The sequence below is a fragment of the Rhinoraja longicauda genome, chromosome 25, assembly GCF_053455715.1.
Source record: "Rhinoraja longicauda isolate Sanriku21f chromosome 25, sRhiLon1.1, whole genome shotgun sequence".
NCBI lineage: Eukaryota > Metazoa > Chordata > Chondrichthyes > Rajiformes > Arhynchobatidae > Rhinoraja > Rhinoraja longicauda.
Window position 1 is genome coordinate 1,142,088 of NC_135977.1, and position 24,684 is coordinate 1,166,771.

At 46.2% G+C, this 24,684-nt stretch overlaps 2 protein-coding genes across 9 annotated transcripts in view; one reads left to right on the plus strand and one right to left on the minus strand.

Annotated features, from left to right (window-relative positions):
* The window catches only part of sfswap (splicing factor SWAP), a 108,285-nt gene extending 99,725 nt beyond the window's left edge, over positions 1-8,560 (minus strand). For 3 of the 7 annotated variants that reach the window (XM_078421403.1, XM_078421401.1, XM_078421400.1), the window contains exons 1-5: positions 7,396-8,560; positions 2,879-3,045; positions 2,270-2,401; positions 1,307-1,392; positions 308-533 (exon numbers count right to left, since the gene is read on the minus strand). In XM_078421403.1, coding sequence (XP_078277529.1) covers positions 308-533; positions 1,307-1,392; positions 2,270-2,401; positions 2,879-3,045; positions 7,396-7,631 — 847 coding nt within the window. In that variant the 5' untranslated portion in view covers positions 7,632-8,560. Of the gene's footprint in view, positions 1-307; positions 534-1,306; positions 1,393-2,269; positions 2,402-2,520 lie in introns of all 7 variants that reach the window. The other 4 variants (XM_078421402.1, XM_078421405.1, XM_078421406.1 and 1 more) reach the window with 4 other exon arrangements.
* Positions 1-24,684, plus strand: part of mmp17a (matrix metallopeptidase 17a) — a 285,416-nt gene that overhangs the window by 132,117 nt on the left and 128,615 nt on the right. The gene's annotated exons all lie outside the window — the stretch shown is intronic.

The following is a 24,684-nucleotide window of genomic DNA, read 5'->3' on the forward strand; positions in this document are numbered from 1 at the left end:
TTGCCTGCCCATCTCCTCCACAGATGCTGCCTGACCCGCTGAGTTACTCCAGCACTGTGTGTTTTATTCAGGTTTCCAGCATCTATACTTCCTTGTGTCTCTCTAGTTCTCTCTTGTCCTTGTGTCTCTCTTTCAGTCTCATTGGGTTCTCTAGTTCACAAACATAAATGGCACATGACTTCCCTCTTCAACTATGCTACTGAAAACTAAACAACAGCAACATCGTGCAACTTCACAGAAAGCAACATCTATCAAAATGCAAGATCACAATAGATTTTGTAATGGAAATCTGTCAGAAATAACTTACTCCTTTTCTCCTCTATTTTCTTTTCCGTTTGAGCAATATATTTTCCTTCTTTCATGGTCTTGAGAATGTGCTTATAGTATGGATTCAGGTAGTGATCAAAGTCCAGAAAGTCAAACTGAGAATTCCGGGCTTGCTTAGCTTTAAGCATGATCTCAAATGGTGTTCCCTGCATGCAGACAAATTTTGCTGTGCGTTCAATGATGGCGTGCATTTTGGATGTTGCAGGCTGTAGAGAGAATGAGAACATAAGTTGTGACAACATCACAACAACTTGCATCATAGGAAAGCAGCCTCAAAACTAATTGTGTTCAATTAAATATTTTATCCACAGCAGACTAGAGTATCAGCTATAATCTTTAGTTTAGAGATACAACACAAACAGGCCCTTCGGCCCACTGGGTCCGCACCAACCAGCGATCCCTGAACATTAACACTATCCCGCACAAACACTTGGGACAATTTGCACTTATACAAAGCCAATTAACCTGTACGTCTTTGGAGTGTGGGGGGAAACCGAAAATCTTGGAGAAAACCCACGCGGTCACAGGGAGGACGTATAAACACCGTACAGACAGCACCCGTAATGAATCCTCACTGTAACCAGAGGAGAGCCAGTTGATGCTAGGAGACCCAGGATTTTCCCCACACACACACAGCCTGTGATGAGGATGTGGAATGTGTTGCTGCAGTGCTCCTGCAGCCAAATTCATTATAGCACTCAAGGGGGACCTGAATAAGTATCTGAAGTGAAGGATTTCCAGAGCTTGGGGAATGAGCTGCATTGCTTTTACATGAAATAAACTCCCTCCATTATCATTCTATCATTCCATAATTTGTCCAAAAATTACAGCAAAATTTACACCATAATCATGTAACAGAACTCTTTCAATTGACAGATTCAACTGCAAATCACATTTTCAGGTGAGAATTAAGCACATTTCTGTACTATGATCAATGACATGCTACATGAAACAATTGCAAGGAACTTTAGATACTTACAACTTCAACATCAGAAGGCACAAGCAACCCACTGGGAGCAGTGTATGGCTCCTCATTATCTTCCACATTATCCTCCATCGCAGCTGCTACACAGAACATAAAAAGAATAGAACATCAATTACAGAAATCAATATGTCTATAACCAAGATGTAACATTTTAAGTAAAAATTGCCTGTCACTAATCCATAGTCAACTTATTTTTGTTAAACAAGCAGTCATTCTGGTTACTAGAAATGTTTTTAAAATATTTTTTGAAATTATTGTTAAATCGGTATCTGAGATGTTGCTTGATGAATTTAGCATTACCAACACTTTGTTTTTTTTGTAATTCAATTACTGAATATTCTATATTTTAACACATTAAATGGTTTAATTTTGGATGTGTATTTTGCAAATCATGTGTGCATTTAAAATATGGGTTAATTACTACGAATGTGGAATACCTATGAAAAATAAGCAAAATAATTCATTCAATATCTGTAGGAAGGAACCGAAGATAGACACAAAATGCTGGAGTAACTCAGTGGGACAGGCAGCATCTCTGGAGAGAAGGAATGAGCCACGTTTCGGGTCGAAGACCCTTCTCCAGTCAGTTGGGGAGTGGAACATGCAGAGATAAGGAAGTGTAAGGTGTGGGAACGAGACATACATTTTGCAAATCAACGGTATTTATCCACAAAAAGCTGGAGTAACTCAGCAGGTCAGGCAGCATCTCAGGAGAGAAGGAATGGGTGACGTTTCGGGTCGAGACCCTTCTTCAGACTGACTCTTACATACATTTTGCAAAATAATTTTAGAAATAATGCTTTTATCCCATATTAGTTTTCCAGAGGTGCAATTTGGTGAGCTAACCAGTGAGTTTCCAGTCTCTAGAGTCTGAAAGAATCTCGACCCAAAACGTTGCCTGCCCCACTGAGTTACTCCAGCATTTTGTGTCTATCTTCTAATTCATTCAAAACTTGCCTTCTGTTTTAGCAAGCTCCTCTTCCTCTGTGGGCTGCGATGGGTCATAGTAATCACTTTTGTAAGCAAACCCGACTGCATTGTAGATGCCATCTTCTGCTAGTGCCTCGCTCAGACGTCTATATTCCTCCTCTTAAAAGGCAGATGATTATGGAGAGGAAAGCAATGCATTAGACTCAAATGGAACCAAACACCATTTTAGAAATCGGATGTGAACTTAAAGCTAATAATTAAATTCTGATATTCAATACCTGCTTTACAGACTAAATTACTGAAGAGATTTGAAAAATCATCTACAGATTTAATGTGAACTAGGAAAAAAGCCTCAATATATATTATAAGATAAATCAGTTTTCCCATTGAAGAGAAAAAAAAAGAATTCTTAGTTTCCACTCTGCCCTACAAGTTGCGAACAATTTTCTTTTGCAGGCTAATTTAACTACTCCTGAGATCCTTTTTGATAAGGAAGGATTCCTTTTCCAATCCCCAGGGTACTGTCAAATAAGGAATATCAAAAAAATGAGTGCATGGTCAAATTGCAGACAGTTGTAAAATTTGCAGAAATTCACATAAATTTGATTAAAAAGATAGTTGTTTGACAAAAAGTACCTTGCCTTGCCTCCTCCTCAAGCAAGTCCGTATGCAAGGCTAAATACCTCTCTTCATCGCAAAGAGCATCGATCCTCGCCTCTTCTTCTGACAACTGGTAATCTCTGTTCCAGGTGTACTCAGCGTCACATTCTGAGAGGTCGTGTAAATGACCCCGGCAATCGTACCTGCAAGATGAAGACACTGGTCAAAGGTACAGAAATACAACCAATTACAAAGATAACATACTTACCACACTAGGCAGCCTGAAAGTGATATTTATAAAAGAAAACATTATCTGACATAAAATTATGAAAGATATCTTAACGTAGTATATATATTTAAAATTTAAAACGTTTCTCTGTGCATATAAAACAATAGCAAGTACTTTGAGAAAAGTTAACTCGGATCTTCACCATAATACTGCATGGTTAACAAATTGTAAACAAACGCCCGTTTGCCAACACTGAAGAAAAAAGAATCTTACCGTTCACGTTTCAGTCAAGCAGCACTCGCTCTGCTATCTGTCAATGACACTCTTGCTTGAAAACATTTCATCTGCAAAAACCAGTTTTAACAGACGCACAAACCTGAGGACATAAATACCTATCAGCAAGAACCAAATGGGCCGAAAATGTCCTTGCTTCACAATGCTCCGAGCTTTCCTGGAGGACGAGCAGCAGGTGAGGGCTCTTCATCCGAAGACAGTCTGTCCTTTGGAGGCAAAAGCATGACTAGGCCTGTTTTTATCCTAGCCATTCTACTACCTGTCAAATTCACTGGGGAAAGAAGCTCTGGGTTATGTGACAGAGAAAGACATACACACACACATATCACACATACAGTGATGGGGGGAAATAAATGAAACACCGCATGCATGTTTACATTCATCAAGCAGGTAAATGACTCAAAATTCACAATAATTTAATACATTGTTTTAAAATACAAGCTAAATATCTGAAATAAAAACAGAAAATGCTGGAAAAGGGCAGGTCTGGCAGAGATGGGAAATTAACACTCTGGAGCTGTGATTTTTCTAAAGAACTGGATAAAGTTGAAGTTTGAGGTGAGAAGGGAACGGAAATCCAGTTCTGATGAAAGATCACTGACCCGAGACATCATTTCTGTTTTTGTTTCGGAAGGCTGCTGGGACACAGCCACACTCCAGGGACTTGTGCACACAGTTCAGGCTGACATACCCAATGAAGTACTGAGGGGGAGCAGCGCTTGCACTCCTGAAGGTGCTAAAATACCAATATCTCATCTGCACTTTCCGCTAGCTAAAAAATCCTGCGGCATTATTTCACAAACCAGCATATTTCTACATGGTGCCTAGGCCTTTATTTAACTCTCGAACAACAATATATAAAACAAGGATCTTGACCCAAAACGTCACCCATTCCTTCTCTCCAGAGATGCTGCCTGTCCCACTGAGTTACTCCAGCATTTTGTGTCATCTTCAATAAATAAAATAGAATGCCTGATGATGATCACGTTTGTGGAAGCTTGCCATGTGCATACTTGTTGCCTCATTGCCAACATTACATTGAAACTTGAAAAATACTTCACTGGCTAAAGAACACAAAGTCTTGAAATGCCAACCCTTTTCTGAAGTGAAAGACATCTGTGGATGGTGATGGGGACTTCACATAAGTTTGACATTTTATATTTTATATCAGAAGATGGACACAGAGAAAATAACAAAACACGGAATGAATTAAAAGGCACTTTAGAACTATTACTTCATCTCCATAGATTCATTGAAAGTTATTCAAAAAACTGGAAAAAGACTTGGAGCTCCTCCAGATCACTTTATTTAAAGACATCCCAAACCGTTTTGCAGCCAATAAATACCTTTGAAGCACAACATAAAATGTTGAAGGAACTCAGCAGTTCAGGCAGCATCTGTGGAGGGAATGGACTGATAACATTTTGGGTTGAGACTCTTCTTCAGCGGACTGATGGAGTCGGGGACACTGGGATAAGGGGTAAGACTGAGTCTGGTAATGGGGGAGGCCCAAGACAAAAAGATCAGTGTGGGAATGGGAAAGGGAGTTAAAATGGGAGATCTAGTAGGCCTTGGTGGACTCTGAAGTGCAGTCACTGTAATAGGATGGCAAAAGCAGCAGACAATTTGCACACAGCAACACTCACAAATAATTGAGATTATTGAATGTTGATTGAGGGATATCAGGCAGCACATTGGGTGAAATCTCCTGCTCCTCTTCAGTGGTTATAGGATGCACAGATATACCCTGCACAGCATACAGCTCCCGGGACAGTTCCAGGAGCAGCACAAAGACACCGCTGCTACACAGATTCCACTGCCTGCACTTAACTTGTATAAAAATTCAAAGTCTATTCCTACAAAAGCTTAGATGGCAAGTTAAGCCATGTTCCCAATGTCACAATCATCAAAGGTGTGAAAGAAGGACACAAATGCTGGAGTAACCATCATATCATATCATATATATACAGCCGGAAACAGGCCTTTTCGGCCCTCCAAGTCCGTGCCGCCCAGCGATCCCCGTACATTAACACTATCCTACACCCACTAGGGACAATTTTTACATTTACCCAGCCAATTAACCTACATACCTGGACGTCTTTGGACGTTTTGTGTGATCACTCAGCGGGATAGGCAGCATCTCTGGAGAAAATGAATAGGTGAATTTTCAAGTCGGGACCCTTCTTCAGACTGAAAGGTCACCTATCCATATTCTCAGCAATGATCACATTGAGTGGCGGTGCTGGCTCGAAGGGCCGAATGGCCTACTCCTATTGGGCCTATTGTCTATTCTCCAGAGATTCTGCCTGACCCGCTGAGTTACTCCAGCATTTTGTCTCTGTTTTTGGTATAAACCTATCCATGCACTTCCTTTTTAATATATTATTATTAAAAGTCTGTGAAAGTCTGATACTTACAATTATTTTTTTTAACTGTTTATAAGAAATGTTGAATATTTAACTAATTATATAAAAGCAATTAAGACTTTTGGACACAAACAATTAAATGAATTTAAGTTCACAGTTGAATATTTTAAGGGTAATTCAATTAATTGTTATAAAAGTAAGATACCTGGAAGGTACATGCCCCTTTCAGGTGTTCCTCGCCACTGAAATGAATGGAATCACTGAACGACCTCTGAAATTAGCTGGAACACATTCAGTGCCAACATCTTCCGATGTACTCTTGGGAGAATCCAGATTGTTGCCAGTCAACGCTGGGCCTGGAGCCCAGTGTTGGGATGTGTGACAGTGGCGAGGATGTTCCCTGGAAGTTCAGGACTTCCACGATCCAATGAAGCAGAAGCGAACTGCCAGCCTGGCTCAACCAAGCGTGGGCGGGCATCCACCCCGTGCCCACCTGATCGGGCAGAAGGGTCCACACTCCAACATCCAGTAGCAACGGGGTGTATTCAGCACCCCTCTCACTGGCAACACAGCGCTCCCTTAGAGACACGAAATGCTGGATAAACTCAGCGGGACGGACAGCATCTCTGGATAGAAAGATTGGGTGACGCTTCGGGTCGAGACCCTTCTTCAGACACTAAAGAAGGGTCTGGTCCCGGAACGTCACCCATCTCTTCTACCCAGAGATGCTGCCTGTCCCGCCTGTTGAGTTACTCCAGTATTTCGTGTCTATCTCCTGTTTAAAGTAGCATCGGCAGTTCCTTCCAACATGCTTCCTCAGGGAGCGTGGCATTCCCTCCAAGCTATGCCCTCAGCACTGCCTCAACGCTAAAAGGCAATGCTCCCTCAACTCTATGGTGCTCCCTTAAGACAGCTCGGTGCTCCCTCACTCAGCGAAGAGCTACCTCACTCAGCGAAGAGCTCCCTCCACGCCACAGAGCAACGCTCCCTCCTCAACTCTATGGAGCTCCCTTAGACAGCTCGGTGCTCCTCACTCAGTGAAGAGCTGCCTCCACGCCACAGAGCAACGCTCCCTCCTCAACTCTATGGTGCTCCCTTAGACAGCTCGGTGCTCCCTCCACGCCACAGAGCAACGCTCCCTCCTCAACTCTATGGTGCTCCCTCAAACATGTCACTAGTCTATATCCATGGACTACCCCAGAGTGGCACATCCTTCCCGACACCACCAGATGTGCACCAACCTTGTCACTCTTCGAGTCACAGCTCGGCAACTTGGACAGGGGTCATCTCCCCAAACTTGCCCACATAAAAATCTCAATGATCTTTTAGCAACCAGTACCCACGCGAGTGAAACCTGCACCGGATAGTCCAGCTGTTGGCGGTTGTGCAATGAAACAGAAAGGCGCTCCCTCCTCAACTCCATGGTGCTCCTTCAAGCAGCGCGGCGCTCCCTCCTCAACTCCATGGTGCTCCTTCAAGCAGCGCGGCGCTCCCTCCCTCCCTCCCTCAGCGTGAACTGTGTGCGGGCTGGAGTGGGGCTGACCCGGGGCCGCGGTGCGGGGGTGGCCGGGTGGCCGGGTGGCCGGCGGGCAGAGTGAGGCCGGGGAGGGATGGAGGGAGGGATGGAGGGAGCGGTGCGGTGCGGCGGGAGGGAGGGCACCGACCTGTCGATGAGCAGCCCCTGGTCTCCCATCCAGGGGATGAGTTGGCGGCCCTGCTCCATGAAGCGCGCCCGCTCGTCCTCACGGAACAGCTTGCAGGCGTAGCCGAAAACCAGCAGCTCCGCGCCGGCCCCGGGACCCCCTGACGCCGCCGCCGCCGCCGCCGCCACCGTCACCGTCGTCGCCCCGTCCTCCTGCTTGCGCTGCCGGTGACTCGGGTAGGCCCGGGCCTGGGCCATGATCCGCCGCCGCCGCCTCTCCTCCTGAAGCGGGGCTGTGTGCCGCCACTCCGCCTGGGCCTGGGCCTGGGCCGCTGCTCCTCACGGCCCTGAGGCAGCTACTACTCCCGGTCCCCCTCTGAGCCTGAGTGTAGGCCCGAGCCTGTGCTGTGCTGTGCTGTGCTGTGAGCGGGCACCGTCGGCGCTCGTGCTGCTGCCGCTGTGCCGGGCCGGTGTCGGTGCCGCTGTGCCGGGCCTGAGCCGGTGTCGGTGCCGCTGGGCCGGGCCTGTGTCGGTGCCGCTGGGCCGGGCCTGTGTCGGTGCCGCTGGGCCGGGCCGGTGTCGGTGCCGCTGGGCCGGGCCGGTGTCGGTGCCGCTGGGCCGGGCCTGTGCCGCTGTGCCGGGCCGGTGTCGCTGTGCCGCTGTGCCGGGCCGGTGTCGCTGTGCCGCTGGGCCGGGCCTGTGTCGGTGCCGCTGGGCCGGGCCTGTGTCGGTGCCGCTGGGCCGGGCCGGTGTCGGTGCCGCTGGGCCGGGCCTGTGCCGCTGTGCCGGGCCGGTGTCGCTGTGCCGCTGGGCCGGGCCGGTGCCGGTGCCGCTGTGCCGGGCCGGTGTCGCTGTGCCGCTGGGCCGGGCCGGTGCCGGTGCCGCCGCCCCTCCTCTCCTGAGCCAGTGAGTGCCAGAGCCTGGGCTTGTGCTGTGTGGGCCGGTGGGTGCCGGTACTCGGCCTGGGTGCTAATGCTGTGGTGTGGGCCCTCCCTGTTGTCCGGTACCGGTGCCTCTACTCCTCCTGAGCCCGTGCTGTGGGCCTGTCGTGCTGTGGGCCTGTCGTGCTGTGGGCCTGTCGTGCTGTGGGCCTGTCGTGCTGTGGGCCTGTCGTGCTGTGGGCCTGTTGCCCGGCGCCCTGCTGTCCCAGTCCCGGTCCCAGTCCCGCCGCCCCTCCTCCTCCTCCCGCAGGCCCACGGCCGACAAAATGGCGGCACCTCCCTCCTCCCTCCTCCCGCGCTCGCTCACTCACTCGCTCACCCCGCACCGCACTTTCCACACAAACCCACCGCGTAAACACACAACCGCACACGGCTCGTTTCATCCCCTTTTATTATATACACTTTTTACAAAAACATTACTTATTCCCGTTTCTCATTCACGCCTCCCCCGCCTTCAGACACAGACTGACGAATCTGCGGGCGGGGTAGCAGGCGGCCGACGGGCAGAGTGGCCGAGCAGGAAGAGAACTGCTTCATTTACTGTCCATCTGTCTCAAATAAATATATTGACATTGCCCCCCCCCCCCCCCCCCCCCCGGCAGCATTCTGTGGCAAAGAATTCCACAGACTCACCACCCTCTGACTAAAGGGCTGAACAACCAGCTGAGGTTGAGTTTAGAGAGAGGGTACATGGCAGCACCTCCGGGGTGTAAAGGATAGGATAGAACGGGGACAGGCCCTTCGGCCCACAATGTCCGTGCTGAACATGATGCCAAGTTATAAATTCATAAGGAATAGGAGTAGAATTAGGCCATTCGGCCCATCGAGTCTACTCTGCCATTCAATCACGGCTGATCTATTTCTCCCTCCTAACCCCATTCTCCTGCCTTCTCCCCATAGCCTCTGACATATGGGTGGCACGGTGGCGCAGCGATAGAGCTGCTGCCTTCTCAGCGCCGCAGACCGAGGTTCGATCCCGACTGCGGATGCTGTCTGTAAGGAGTTTGTACGTTCTCCCCCATGACCGCGTGGGTTTTCTCTGAGATCTTCGGTTTCCTCCCACACTCCAAAGACATACAGATACGTAGGTTAATTGGCTTGGTAAATGTTTTAAAAAATTGTTCCTAGTATGTGTTAATATGCGGGGATCACTGGACGACGCGGACCCGGTGGGCCAAAGGGCCTGTTTCCATGCTGTATCTCTAAACTAAAGTAAACTAAACCTGTACTAATCAACAATCTATGCCTTAAAAATATCCACTGACTTGGCCTCCACAGCCTTCTGTGGCTGAATTCCACAGATTCACCATCCTCTGACCCCTTCCTAAAAGAACATCCTTTAATTCTGAAGCTATGACCTCTAGTCCTAAACTCTCCCACTAGTGGGAACATCCTCTCCACATCCACTCTATCCAAGACTTTCACTATTCTAGTTAAACTAATCTCCTCTGTCTGCCATGTGCCTATTTAAAAGCCTCTTAAACACCACTATAGTATCTGCCTCCACCACCACCCCTGGCAGAGCGTTCCAGGCACCCGTCATCCTCTGTGTAAAAAAACCTGTCCCGCACATCTCCTTTAATCTTTGCCAAACTCATCTTTAAGCTAAGCCTTCTGGCCTTTGACATTTCCACCCTGGGGGAATAAGGTTTTGAATGTGTACCCCATCTCTGTCTCTCAGCAGAAAGACAGCAATCTTCACATCAGTGGCAGACATCTTCAGCTACGATTTCAAGAGCATTTGAATAGTTTGAATAGTTCACAGACAAACGCAATGGAGCATTGTTAAAAATTTTGGTCAGAAAAGATGTTTTGGTGTCAGGATTTGGGAAAGATGCTGGGATCACATTGACAGGAGCGAACAAGAGGATTTGGGTAGCCTCTCGATTCCAGGTTTATGTCATTCCAATACTGTTCAACTAATCCTCCTTTGTACCATTCCAGTAAACTGCATTTGATATGGTGCGAGTTGACATAGAACACAGACCATTCAGCACAGGAACAGGCCCTTCGGCCCACAATGTCCGTGCCGAATATGATGCCAAGATAAACTAATCTCTGCCTGCACATGATCCATATCCCACCATTCCCTGTATTTTTATGTGCCTATCTAAAAGCCTCCTAAATACCACTATCATATTTGCCTCCTCCACCACCCCTGGCAGTGCATTCCCAGCCCCCACCACTCTCTGTAAAAATACGTGCCCCGCCTATCTCCTTTAAACTTTGCCCCTCTCACCTTTAAGCTATGCCTTCTGGCCTTTGACATTTCCACCCTGGAGAATAAGGTTCTGAATGTTTACCCCCATCTCTGCCTCTCATCTTCTTATCGAGTCCACATCACAAGATTAGAAATTGTTCAGCCGGAGCTGAACACACTTCTCGGCATCTGCGTACAATGGCGTCTTGAGCATCTTGTGCGTGGTGGTGGAAAGATTGGTGGAAACAGGGCAGCGATGTGAACGCTCTTTCCTTGACCCCTCTGCCTCTCATTATCTTATATCTCATGCCTCCCCTCAGCCTCCAGCGTTCTGGAGAAAGCAATCCAAATTTGTCCAACTTCTCCTTATAACTAATAATAGTTATATTATTATATGGATTACACAACTAATCCAGGCAGTATTCTGGTAAACTGCGTGTGCCGCTTCTTCAAAGTCTTGACATCGTTCCTGTAAAGAGGCAACCACAATTGAACTCCATACTCCAAATGCAGCCTACCCAAAGTTTTAAAGAGTTGGATCATGACTTCCTGACTCTAATGATCAAGGAAGCTGAGCATACCATATGTCTTCGATCTACATATTGCCACGTTCAGGGAGTTATGGGTTTGGACCCCAGGATCCCTCTGTACATCAATGCTGTTCAGGGTCTTGCCATCAACTGCATTCCTTCCCCTTACTTGACACCTCACATTTGTTTGGATTAAACTGCACCTGCCATTTCTCCACACATTTCTGTCGTTGATTTATATCGCGCTGCATTCTTTGACAGCCTTCCTCCTAGTCTGTGACCCCAGCAATCTGGATATTGATTGCAAACTTACTCACTAAGCCCGTCTACATTTACGTCCAAGTCATTTATATACATCACAAACAACAAGTCCCAGCACAGATCCCTGCGGAGGTCCACTGGTCACAGATCGCCAGCCAAAGTAATGCTCTTCCACCACAATCTTTTGTCTTCTATCAGTAAGCCACTTCTGAATCCACACAACCAAGTCATCGTGAATCCCATGCCTGTTAATCCAAAGAAGGGTCTTGACCCGAAACATCATCCATTCCTTCTCTCCAGAGATGCTGCCTGTTCCGCTGAGTTACTCCAGCTTTTTGTGTCCATCTGTGAATCTGCTGGGTCAGTCTACCATGGGTGACTTTTTCAAATGCTTTACTAAAATCCATGTGGATCACATCCAATGCCCTACCCTCCTCGATCACCTTTGTCATGTCCTCAAAAAGCTCGATCATTGTCTATCTGTTGCAGGGCAACTAACTTTAAACTCATCATATCAGTTTGAACCTACCTCTGACACTAAACACAATTATAACTTCATAACACTGAATTTCTCTGTGTAATCTTATCTTACTTCCAGGTTAAACAGCTGCTGATCGTCCTAGAAAATGGTTGTAAGTTCAAGATTTCTGTTTGATATCTTTGATATTTGCCCAGAAAAAAAAGTTAATTGGTTAACTTAGCAACTCAAGTGGATTGTGATGGGAAGAGTTCACAGTGTAAATGTTAATGCAATGCAAGCAGATTGTTATAGATATGTGATGGGTCAAATTTCAGATAATTAATCCCTCAACCAAGACAGAATGGTAACCCGTGTCAACTTCGGGATGTGGGCTTACGCCAAATTAGTTAAGTATTAGTCTGATGCCCTTGATACAAATATTAATTCCAGTGATTTTTACAGAAGTGCGATTTTAATAGCTGCTGATATAATAAATATATTATGCATGCATCATTAAGACATACACTGTAATCTCAAGCAAGAATAATTGTTTCTGTTCAGTGATGTCCCAAGTGGCAAATATCTTTTGCTGATATTTCCAGTGGGAAATTAAAGCTATTTGGAATAGTCTCACAAAAGTATGGCACTTTAAAAATGAACGTTGTGTCCTTATAACAAGAAGTGGAAAAAAACAGATCAGCTAACTAGCCAATTTCAAGAGTCAAGAGTGCTTTACTATCATATGTATCAAAACGGAACAGTGTAATTATTACTTGAGGCAGCACAACACGTTCGTACACATAGATAATAGATAATAAACAAACATAAAAGAGTTCAATAAATTAAAAAACTCAATATCGTGCAAAAAACACAAAACAAAGCCTGAAGTCCCTGGTCATAGAATCACGGAGTCTTCCAGCGTAGAAACAGGCCCTTCAGCCCAACTTGCCCACACCGGCCAACATGTCCCAGATACACTAGTCCCAGCTGCCCGCGTTTGGCCCATATCCCTCCAAACCTGTCCTATCCATGTACCTGTCTAACTGTTTCTTAAACATTGGGATAGTCCCAGCCTCAACTACCTCATCTGGCAGCTTGTTCCATACACCCACCACCCTCTGTGTGAAAAAGTTACCCCTCAGATTCCTATTAAATCCTTTCCCCTTCACCTTAAACCTATGCCCTCTGGTCCTCGATTCCCCTACTCTGGGCAAGAGACTCTGTGCATCTACCCGATCTATTCCTCTCATGATTTCATACACCTCCATAAGATCCCCCCTCACCCTCCTGTGGACAACCATGGCAGTTCATGGGGTTCAATAGTCAATTGGTTGTTCCTGAACAACTTGAATGAATGAATAAGTTTATTGGCCAAGTATACAAGGAATACAAGGAATGTGCCTTGGTGCTCCGCTCACAAACGACAACACAACCATACAGATAACAATTAAGAATAAAGTATAAACACATCAAAACAATAAGGATACAACATTACGGTCTAAACATGTGGGTGAAAATAAAGCAGAGCAAAAAAGAGACTAAAAAATTTGGTTATTGAGTAGACCCACTGAGTTACTCCAGCATTCTGTGAAACGTCACCTATCCATGTTCTCCACAGATGCTGCCTGACCCACTGAGTTACTCCAGCACTATGTGAAACGTCACCTATCCATGTTCTCCACAGATGCTGCCTGACCCACTGAGTTACTCCAGCATTCTGTGAAACGTCACCTATCCATGTTCTCCACAGATGCTGCCTGACCCACTGAGTTACTCCAGCACTATGTGAAACATCATCTATCCATGTTCTCCACAGATGCTGCCTGACCCGCTGAGTTACTCCAGCACTATGTGAAACGTCACCTATCCATGTTCTCCACAGATGCTGCCTGACCCGCTGAGTTACTGCAGCACTTTGTGGGTTTTCCATTCCAGCATCTGCAGTTCCTTATGTCAGCATTTGTTGTCCTTGTAGATGTTCAAATTCGCTGAAAGAGAGGTTTAGAAGTGGGAAAGGCAGCAAGTCTTCAAGTCTGAAAAAGGGTCCCATCCCGAAAAGCTCTATATCCATTTTCTCTAGAGATGCTGCCTGACCCGTTGAGTTACTCCAGCACTTTGTGTATGTCTGTGATATAAACCAGCATCTGCGGTTCTTTGTTCTACATATGGATAAGGTCAAACATTCTGAAAAAGAGTCCCAACCCAAAGTTGCTCCAGCATTTTGTGTCTTTTCTTGGTAAACAAGCATTTGCAGTTCCTTTTTTCCACATGGTGTATCAGTTGCCTGGATAAGGTGTTGTACATACAAGACTCTGGAACACAAGCTGAGAAGTGGAAGTAATCAGTTTGTCTTTATTATTGGCCAACATCGATGGGTCGAATGGTCTCCTAATGTGCAATATAGTTCCATAATTCTATGATCTGGATCCTTGCTCCCTGCTTTATATATCAGCTCTGCACTGCATTATCAACTTCTCAACACTTTAGATGAGGAAGATGCAGTGCCTGTTGAGGTGTAATGAAGTTTGATGGTGATTTGTGGTGCAACCTCTGGGCTAAATCAACAATCTGCTCCCAGCTTAGTGCTGCAAGCAGATCTAGGTACTCTGCCCAATAGAATCTCAGCCTTCTGGAGAAGGTCAGAAGGCGGCCCTCGACCCGAAACGTCACCAATTCCTTTTCTCCAGAGATGCTGCCTGTCCTGCTGAGTTACTCCAGCTTTTTGTGTCTGCCTTTGGTTTAAACCAGCATCTGCAGTTCCTCCCACACATCACTATTGTTAGCTCTGAAAATCACCATTGTTTGTCTATGGCTCCTCTATAACCTTGTTCTCATTTAAACTGTAGGGAAGACTTTGCCCAAGACCGCAGGGAATTGCAGAGAGTTGTGGCTTGCTGGGTCACTTCAGGGGCAATTATTGCTCATTCACAGTGCGAGATCATTGAGGTGGCAGACAAGCTGGAAGGCAGGTAGCACATTCTGGTGTTTTGCATTTGTCATTGTACTTATTGTTGCATCCATCATTACCATGTATAATGTTATGAACTTCATGCAAACATGAAAGTTCATTGCAGCCTCGTGTGTATGACAATAAAGTAATCTGAATTTGAATCTTTAAAACCTCATGAAATAGGTGGAATAATGGGGGACATGGAAGAAAGAGCTAAGCGCCTTAGAACATCAGAATAAACAGCATGAGACCGAGTTTGATGACAATACAGCAGAAAGTGAGATCATTTTGGCAAGACTTGAAAGAACAAGAGGGGTGACAGATGTTTTAAATGTGCAGACAGGTTCACAGCCTGTTCTAGATGCTCTCAGAGTCTCAGCAAATGTGGAAACCTGCATTATACTAATTGCTTCATCTCAGAATCTCATAGTTCTGCCCATGGTACACATGACAATTAAACACTCTTGACTCTTGTGAAGGAGGCAGTGAATGCCGGATACCTTGGGCAGAGCAGTTTCCCAAGCAGCTAAATGAATCATCCCAATGGATAGATATGTATAGATAGACACAAAAAGCTGGAGTAACTCAGCGGGACATGCAGCATCTCTGGAGAGAAGGAATGGGTGACGTTCTGGGTCGAGACCCTTCTTCAGACCAGCATCTGCAGTTCCTTCCTACACATTATGTATAGATACTGTATCTACTATACTAGATAGATAGAAATGTGAACTCAGCGGGTCAGGCAGCATCTCAGGAGAGAAGGAATGGGTGACGTTTCAGGTCGAGACCCTTCTTCAGACTGCACAACATAATTCTCAGCATTGTAGCGCATCAGTTCCAGAGACAAAGTCCAATGTCCGCAATGGGGTAGAGGTGAATCGGACAGTACCCAGAAGTTCATGTCATAGGAGCAGAATTAAACCATTCGGCCCATCGAGTCTACTCGGCCATTCAATCATGGCTGATGTATCTTTCCCTTCAATCATGTTAGATCTATCTTCCCTCTCATTCCCTCACATTCTGCGCATTCTTCCCATAACCCTTGACACCCTTACTAATCAAGAATCTGTCCCCCTGGCTTATGGAAGGACCATTCAGAAGCCTGATAACAGAGGGGGAGAAGCTGTTCCCGAGTCTGGTGGTGCAAGCTTTCAACCTTCTGTACCTTCTGCCGGACGGGAGCAGGGAGAAGAAGGAATGAGAAGAAGGTGGGACAAAGTGTTTGATTGTGTTGGCTGCTTTCCTGAGGCAGTGTGAAGTGTAGATGGAGTCAATGTGGGGAGTCTGGTCTCTGTGATGGACTGGGCTGTTTACCCTCCAGTTTGTCTGCCCACTCTGTGATCTAACACAGTGGTTCAGCTCTTCTTGCCCCTCAATTGACCCAGCAAGCCACTTGTATCCCAACCACAGTTAAAACAGAAACTGCATGGCCCTGCATGACCTTGTCAGGGGGCAGTTAGGGGGTGGTAATACATTAAAGGCTGGCCTTGCCAGAGTTGCCCAGGTTCTGAAGAATGACCAATTAAGATGCCCTGTTTTGCCCCTGTCGTTAGCAGCCCCAGGTCAAGCTCTAAACTCAGAATCCTGCCTGAAAAATTCAGGGAAATATAATTTTTAAATAAATAATCTGGTAATTCAACAGATGAAAATTATTTGACTCATTTGTGGATTTGCACCATTTCTGAAGTGTGATCCATCCTCATAGACTTGCTGCAGAAAGTGCGCACCACCAGACTCAGGAACAGCTTTTCCCCCTCTGTTATCAGGCTTCTGAACGGCCCTTCCATAAGCTAGGGCACTGTCCGATTCACCTCTACCCCATTGCGGACATTGGACTTTGTCTGTTGAACTGATGCCCTACAATGCTGAGAACTATATTCTACACTCTGTATCTTCCCCTTTGCTCCACCTTTTGCCGATTTTCCCCCTTACATCTTAAATTGTTCCCCTCCCTGTTGTATAATTTTAACTGCGTTCATTGTTGATATGGACATCATTTTAAATTTATTTTTAATGGCTGCTGATAAATCTGTCTGAGGCCTATGTCAGTTAATGATGACAGACATTAATAGCATTTACCCAGTGGTCCAGTTGTGAGCTGATTGAGGTAATTACATCCCTGCTCCTGATTTCATTATTTTATATAATGCTCACGCTTTGTAAAGATGGCTCTCACTTTCAGAGCTGGGATACGGCCACTTGATTTCCAAGGGAACCTTGCTGCAGTTAGTTGATAAAATTAAGAGTTCTGATCCGTGTGCTCAGATGTCTCCATGGTCTTACCCCCTCTCCCAACTCCACAACTCCGGCAGCTCGTTCCATAAACCCACCACCCTTTGTGTGAAAACGTTGTCTGACATTCCTGAACCTATCTTTCCCCCCTCACTTTAAACCTATGTTCCCTGGTTCTTGATTGCCCGACTCTGGGGAAATGATTCAACGCATGCACATTGTCTCTTGCCCAGAGTAGGTGAATCGAGGACCAGAGGACATAGGTTTAAGGCGAAGGGGAAAAGATTTATTAGGAATAAGAGGGGTAACTTTTCCACACTGAGGGTGGTGGGTGTATGGAATAAGCTGCCAGAGGAGGTAGTTGAGGCAGGGACTATCCCAACGTTTAAGAAACAGTTAGACAGGTACATGGATAGGACAGGTTTTGGGGGATATGGACCAAATGTGGGCAGGTGGGACTGGTGTAGCTGGAACATGTTTGCCGGTGTGGGCAAGTTGGCTCAAAAGGCCTGTTTCCACACTGTATCACTCTATAACTCTCTATGACTCAAACTATCCCCCTCATCTGCAAACTTATTAATGCTGCTTGGTACATTCTCATCCATATCATTGATATATCTCACAAACAGCAATGGGCCCAGCACTGATCCTTGAGGCACGCCACTGGTCACAGGCTTCCAGTCCAAAAACAAACACCCTTCCACTATCACCGTCAGCTTCCCTGCATGAAGTCAAGTCAAAGTCCAATAGACTAACTCCCTGAATCCCATGTAATCTAGCCTTCCCGAGCATCTTTCCATGCGGAATGTTGTTAAAGTCTTCGAGATGAGGATGCTACCATCTGAACAACTGTGAACTCCTTAACTGAGATCTCACCAGCCCCGAGTTTCACAAGGATGTGAAGACACTTAGTGCTACAGATAGACACAAAATGCTGGAGTAACTCAAGGGGGTTGTGCAGCAACTCTGAAGGAAAAAGGACAGGTGACATTTATGGTCGGGAACCTTCTCCAGAATCTCTAACACCTGTACAATTAAAGAAGTCTTAGAGTCATAGAGTGATACAGTGTGGAAAAAGGCCCTTGATATATGATGAAAGAATGGATCGACTGGGCTTATATTCACTGGAACTTAGAAGGGTGATAGGGGATCTTATAGAAACATATAAAATTATTAAGAGATTGGACATGCTAGATGCAGGAAAAATGTTCCCGATGTTTGGGGAGTCCAGAACCAGGGGTCACAGTTTAAGAATAAGGGGTAGGCCATTTAGGACTGAGATGAAGAAAAACTTTTTCATCCAGAGAGTTGTGAATCTGTGGAATTCTCTGCCACAGAAGGCAGTGGAGGCCAATTCACTGGATGTTTTCAAGAGAGAGTTGGATATAGCTCTTGGGGCTAACGGAATCAGGGGATATGAGTCGAAAGCTGGAATGGGGTACTGATTTTGGATGATCATCAATGATCATATTGAATGGCGGTGCTGGCTCAAAGGGCTGAATGGCCCACTCCTGCACCTATTTTCTATGTTTCTGTGGCCCAACTTGCCCACACCGGCCAACATGTCCCAGCTACACTGGTTCCACCTGCCTGCGTTTGGTCCTTGAGTATTAGTGCTGTTCATTGCAACTTGTGCACGGATTTATTCCAGCTCCTGCCTCTATGCAGCTGTGATCGCACCTCCTTGACTACGATGTTCAAAAGACGCTCGGAAAACCAGGTTCCTTCTTTTAAGATGGTGAATTAATGATCGAATCTGAACATCAAAGCCGAAGCATCAATAAGTAGAAGAAAAATAGATCAGTGACAATTCTAAGATTGATATTTAAACATAATTAATTGTTGCAAAAGGATTGTGGACAAATGGATAGTAAATCTTTTTATGATCTGTTGACTGTTTAGTCAATATTCCATTTCTCTTTCTCAAACAGTTATTAATGGTCCTTTTGAATTCATAATCTCTATCCGTCTGGCAAGTGTTCTGTAGACGGTCCAGAAATCATAGCTACTGGTGCCTGGGGATTCCACCCCATTTCATAGAAGGTTAATTGCTCTCTCTGCAAGTTTAATTTATATAGTTTAGTTTATAATTATTGCCAAGTGGACCAAGGTACAGCGAAAAGTTTCTTCGTTGCGTGCTAACCAGTCAGAGGAAAGTCTATACATGATTATAATCAAGCCAAAGATAGGCACAAAAAGCTGGAGTAACTCAGCGGGTCAGGCAGCATCTCTGGAGAACATGGATAAGTGACGTTTCACAGAGTGCTGGAGTAACTGAGCAGGTCAGGCAGCATCTCTGGAGAACATGGATAGGTGACGTTTCACAGAGTGCTGGAGTAACTGAGCAGGTCAGGCAGCATCTCTGGAGAACATGGATCGGTGACGTTTCACAGAGTGCTGGAGTAACTCAGCGGGTCAGGCAGCATCTGTGGAGAACATGGATAGGTGACGTTTCACAGAGTGCTGGAGTAACTCAGCAGGTCAGGCAGCATCTCTGGAGAACATGGATAAGTGACGTTTCAGAGTGCTGGAGTAACTCAGCAGGTCAGGCAGCATCTCTGGAGAACATGGATAGGTGACGTTTCAGAGTGCTGGAGTAACTCAGCAGGTCAGGCAGCATCTGTGGAGAACATAGATAGGTGACGTTTCACAGAGTGCTGGAGTAACTCAGCGGATCAGACAGTATCTCTGGAGAAAAGGAATAGGTGACGTTTCGGCTCGAAATCCTTCTTTAGAGGGTCTCGACTCGAAAAGTCACCTATTCCTTTTCTCCAGAGATACTGTCTGACCCGCTGAGTTTCTCCAGCTATTTGTTTCTATCTTCGGTTTAAACCAGCATCTACAGTTCCTTCCTACACATTACAGTCAAGCTGTCCACAGTATACAGATACAGGATAAAGGGAATAATGTTCAGTGCAACAAAAAGTCATACCGTCATAAGTGATAGGAGTAGAATTAGGCCATTCGGCCCATCAGGTCTACTCTGCCATTCAATCATGACGAATCATAGACACAAAAAGCTGGAGTAACTCAGCGAGACAGGCAGCATCTCTGGAGAGAAGGAATGGGTGACGTTTCGGATCGAAACCCTTCTTCAGATCTATTTCTCCCTCCTAACCCTATTCTCCTGCCTTCTCCCCATAACCTCTGACACCTGTACGAATCAAAAATCTATCTATTTCTGCCTTAAAAATATCCACTGACTTAGCCTCCACAGCCTTCTGTGGCAAAGAATCCCACAGATTCACCACCCTCTGACCAAAGAGGTTTCTCTTCTCCTTCTTAAAAGAACATCTTTAATTCTGAGGCTATGACCTCTAGTCCTAGACTCTCCCACGTAAAGTCCGATTAAACATAGTCAGACGGTCTCCAATGAGGTGGATGGTAGGTCTCCAGTTGTTAATATGATGGTTCAGTTGCCTAATAACAGCTGGGAAGAAACTGTCCCTGAATCTGGAGGTGTGTGTTTTCACACTTCTGTACCTCTTGCCTGATGGGAGAGGGGAGAAGAGGGAGTGACCGGGGTGAGACTGGTCCCTGATTATGCTGCTGGCCTTGCTGAGGCAGCGTGAGGTGTAGATGGAGTCGATGGAAGGGAGGTTGGTTTGTGTGACGGTCTGGGCTGCTGGCCTTGCCGAGGCAGCGTGAGGTGTAGATGGAGTCAATGGAAAGGAGGATTAGACAATAGACAATAGGTGCAGGAGTAGGCCATTCAGCCCTTCGAGCCAGCACCGCCATTCAATGCGATCATGGCTGATCACTCTCAATCAGTACCCCGTTCCTGCCTTCTCCCCATACCCCCTCACTCCGCTATCCTTAAGAGCTCTATCCAGCTCTCTCTTGAAAGCATCCAACGAACTGGCCTCCACTGCCTTCTGAGGCAGAGAATTCCACACCTTCACCACTCTCTGACTGAAAAAGTTCTTCCTCATCTCCGTTCTAAATGGCCTACCCCTTATTCTTAAACTGTGGCCCCTTGTTCTGGACTCCTCCAACATTGGGAACATGTTTCCTGCCTCTAATGTGTCCAATCCCCTAATTATCTTATATGTTTCAATAAGATCCCCCCTTATCCTTCTAAATTCCAGTGTATACAAGCCCAATCGCTCCAGCCTTTCAACATACGACAGTCCCGCCATTCCGGTTTGCACTATTCCTGCAAGTTGATAATGACAAGCTCTGTTATGCCTTCTACCTCCACCACCTGGGCAATTAATGGAGGGTTTTAAAAAAATATTAAAACATTTAAAAGACATTTGAACAGGTACATGGATAGGAAAGATCTAAAGGGATATGGGCCAAATATGGGCAGGTGGGTCTAGTGTGGATGGGACACCTTGGTGATGGGCCAAAGGGCCTGTCTCCATGCTGTGTGAATCTGTGATTATTAAATCAAAAGGCAAGAAACACAAAGAACTGCAGATGCTGCATTCTTGTGTAAAATGTGAATGTGACTCTATGTCCCATTTTTTCAGATCTAGATTGCTGGTCATGCATTGACACAGAGTTCTAGACAGTCTATGGGTTTTGGGGTGCCTTTATTGAGCTGAAGAAAGCCTTGATAAAGGATCATGCCTGCAAAGATAGTTCCGTAGAGGGAAAGCTGTCTGAAGCTCGACAGGCAGTCTCCAGAGATCATTCTGCGATACGTCGCAAAGCCACAGGTCAACACTAAAAATCAAAATATTGAATTTGGAGTATTGTGCGTAGTTCCAGTCGCCCCATGGAAGGAAGGATGTGGAGAGGATGCAGGAGAGGTTTACCGGAATGCTGCCTGGATTCGAGGGTATTAGCTACAAGGAGAGGTTGGACAGACTTGGGTTGTTTTCTCTGGAGAGTCTGAGGCTGTGGGGAGACCTGGTAGAGGTTTATACAATGATGAGAGGATAGGATAGACAATCAGAACGTTTTCCCCCCATGGTGGAAATGTCAAGGACCAGAGGGCATAGATTTAAGGTGAGAGGGGCAAAGTTTAAAGAAGAGGTGCGCGGCAGGGGTTTTTTTCACAGAAGGTGGTGGGGGGCTGGAACACGCTGCCAGGGGTGGTGGTGGAGGCAGATACAATACTGGTGTTTAGGAGGCTTTTAGACAGGCACAAGGGTAAGCAGGGAATGGATGCATATGGATTGCATGGAGGCAGCCTAACTTGGCATCATATTCAGCATTGATATTGTGGGCCGAAGGGCCAGCTCCTGTGCTGTCCTGTTCCATGTTCCAATACAGGTGGTTCAGTTTAACGGCATCATGTTCAGCACGGACATTGTTGTTCCTGTGCTGCACCGTTCTGTGTTCTTCTGTGTTCTGCCCAATTCTGAGATAAGTTCACAGAAAGTGCAGGAAACTCTCAGGAAGTCTGGTGGCGTCTGCAGAGAGAGAAGCACAGTGAATATTTCAGGGGAGTGAAGGTTATTGACCAGATATATTAACGCTGTTGCTCCATCTGCAAAGACACAGGTTTTGCTTAAATCGTGCATGAAGCAAGGAATGATAGTGATTCACGGATAATTTCTGCATACTCCACATCTCTAATGCTTTTAGCCTGATACCACACGTCCTGCGATTCAATTCCACTCGATCTCTTAGAGTGGATAGCAGGCGCTAACAGTCCATTTATCTTTTGAAATCATATTGGGCTACGCAGTGTTACTGACCCAACAATAAAAAGGCATCAAGCATTTCCCATTCAATGCATAATACTGAATGCATATCCTAAAACCTGGCAGTGTGCTGACAATGTTTGATGGGTTTTGAACAAAGATGTGTGGAAAGGCTTTTATCCCATTGCTTTTTCTGCCAGACAGTTTTCTCCCATTAACTGCGCTGTATTCCAGTGCTCGCCCACATCCATCAGAATAAATGATTGCAACGGCACAAGAGGGTCATTTCTCCAAAGGATTGTTGCACGATTAACATCAAACATTCGTTTTGTGAGGATGTTGGCTCTTATCAGCTGAAGGAACTTCAAACCACTTACTACATCAGGCAGCAGTGACATGAACCAAGGAGACATCATTATGTCTCCTCATCCTGGAGCGGCAGCCATACTCGTATTGGCCCCGATATTAATATAACATCGCAGTTCAACGACAGAGATCACAAAAAAACCAACAGGCCCACACACACACACACACCAATGGAGCTTTATCTCAACGGATCTGGAGTACAAAGTGATGGAGCGACTTCACAGTTATTTAGAGCTCAGTGGATATCCTGTCCCACAACCAGGTTCTCACTGTCCCACCAACATCTCACTGTCCCACCAACATCTCCCTGTCCCACCAACATCTTCCCCCTGTCCCACCAACATCTTCCCCCTGTCCCACCAACATCTTCCCCCTGTCCCACCAACATCTTCCCCCTGTCCCACCAACATCTCCCCCCTGTCCCACCAACATCTTCCCCCTGTCCCACCAACATCTTCCCCCTGTCCCACCAACATCTTCCCCCTGTCCCACCAACAGCTTCTCCTGTCCCACCAACAGCTTCTCCTGTCCTACCTCCAGGTTCACACAATCATTATGAATTGAAAACAACATTTCCACCTGGATAACCATCAACACAGGAGCACCTAAATAAGGGCTGTGTGCTCAATCCCCTCAGACACTTCTCCAACGCCATCTTGAAATTCACTGAGAAGATCACGGTTGTTGGATGATTAGGGTAATGATGACAGAGAGTACAGGGGGGCGATTAATGATCTGATTGAATGGTGGCAGAACACAGGGCATATCTTTAAGGTGAGAGGGGCAAAGTTTAAAGCAGATGTGTGGGGCAGGTGTTTAACACAGAGGGGGGTGGGGGCCTGGAACGCGCTGCCAGGGGTGGGGGTGGAGACAGATATGATAGTGGTGTTGAAGAGGCTTTTGCATAGACACATGGATATGCAGGGAGTGGAGGGATGTGGATTGTGTTTGGTCTTGGCATCATGCTCAGCACAGACATTGTGGGCTGAATGGCCGAGTCTTGAGCTGCAGTATGTTCTAGAACACCAGTACATTAATATGGTGAGGTGCAGGTACGATGCAAATCTTGCCCAACCTCTCACAGCTGATGCCCTCTCATCCCGGCATCCTTCTGCTAAAGATACCTTAGATACAAAATGCTGGAGTAACTCAGCAGGTCAGGCAGCATCTCTGGGGAGAAGGAATGGGTGACATTTTGGATCGAGACCCTTCTTCAGACTGGTCCACCCATTCCTTCTCTCCAGAGATGTCCCGCTGAGTTACTCCAGCATTTTGCGACTATCTATGGTGTAAACCAGTATCTGGAGTTCCTTCCTACATCATTCTGGTAAACCTCCTCTACACCCTCTCCAAATCATTCACGTCCTCCCTGTAATGCGGCAACCAGAACTGCTCGACCTCATCCAAATGCCACCTGCCCAAAGCTGTATAGAGCTGCAACATGACTCCCTGACACTTACGAAGGTATTTATTTCACAAAATGCTGGAGTAACTCAGCGGGTCAGGCAGCATCTCAGGAGAGAAGGAATGGGTGACGTTTCTTCAGTCTGAAGAAGGGTCTCGACCCGAAACGTCACCCATTCCTTCTCTCCTGAGATGCTGCCTGACCTGCTGAGTTACTCCAGCATTTTGTGAAATAAATACCTTCGATTTGTACCAGCATCTGCAGTTATTTTCTTATACTCCCTGACACTTACACTCAGTGCCACAAAGAATCATCCGACTGCTTCCTCTGAACCAGAGATCACGGACTAAAAGTGGGAGTCTCGTTAGG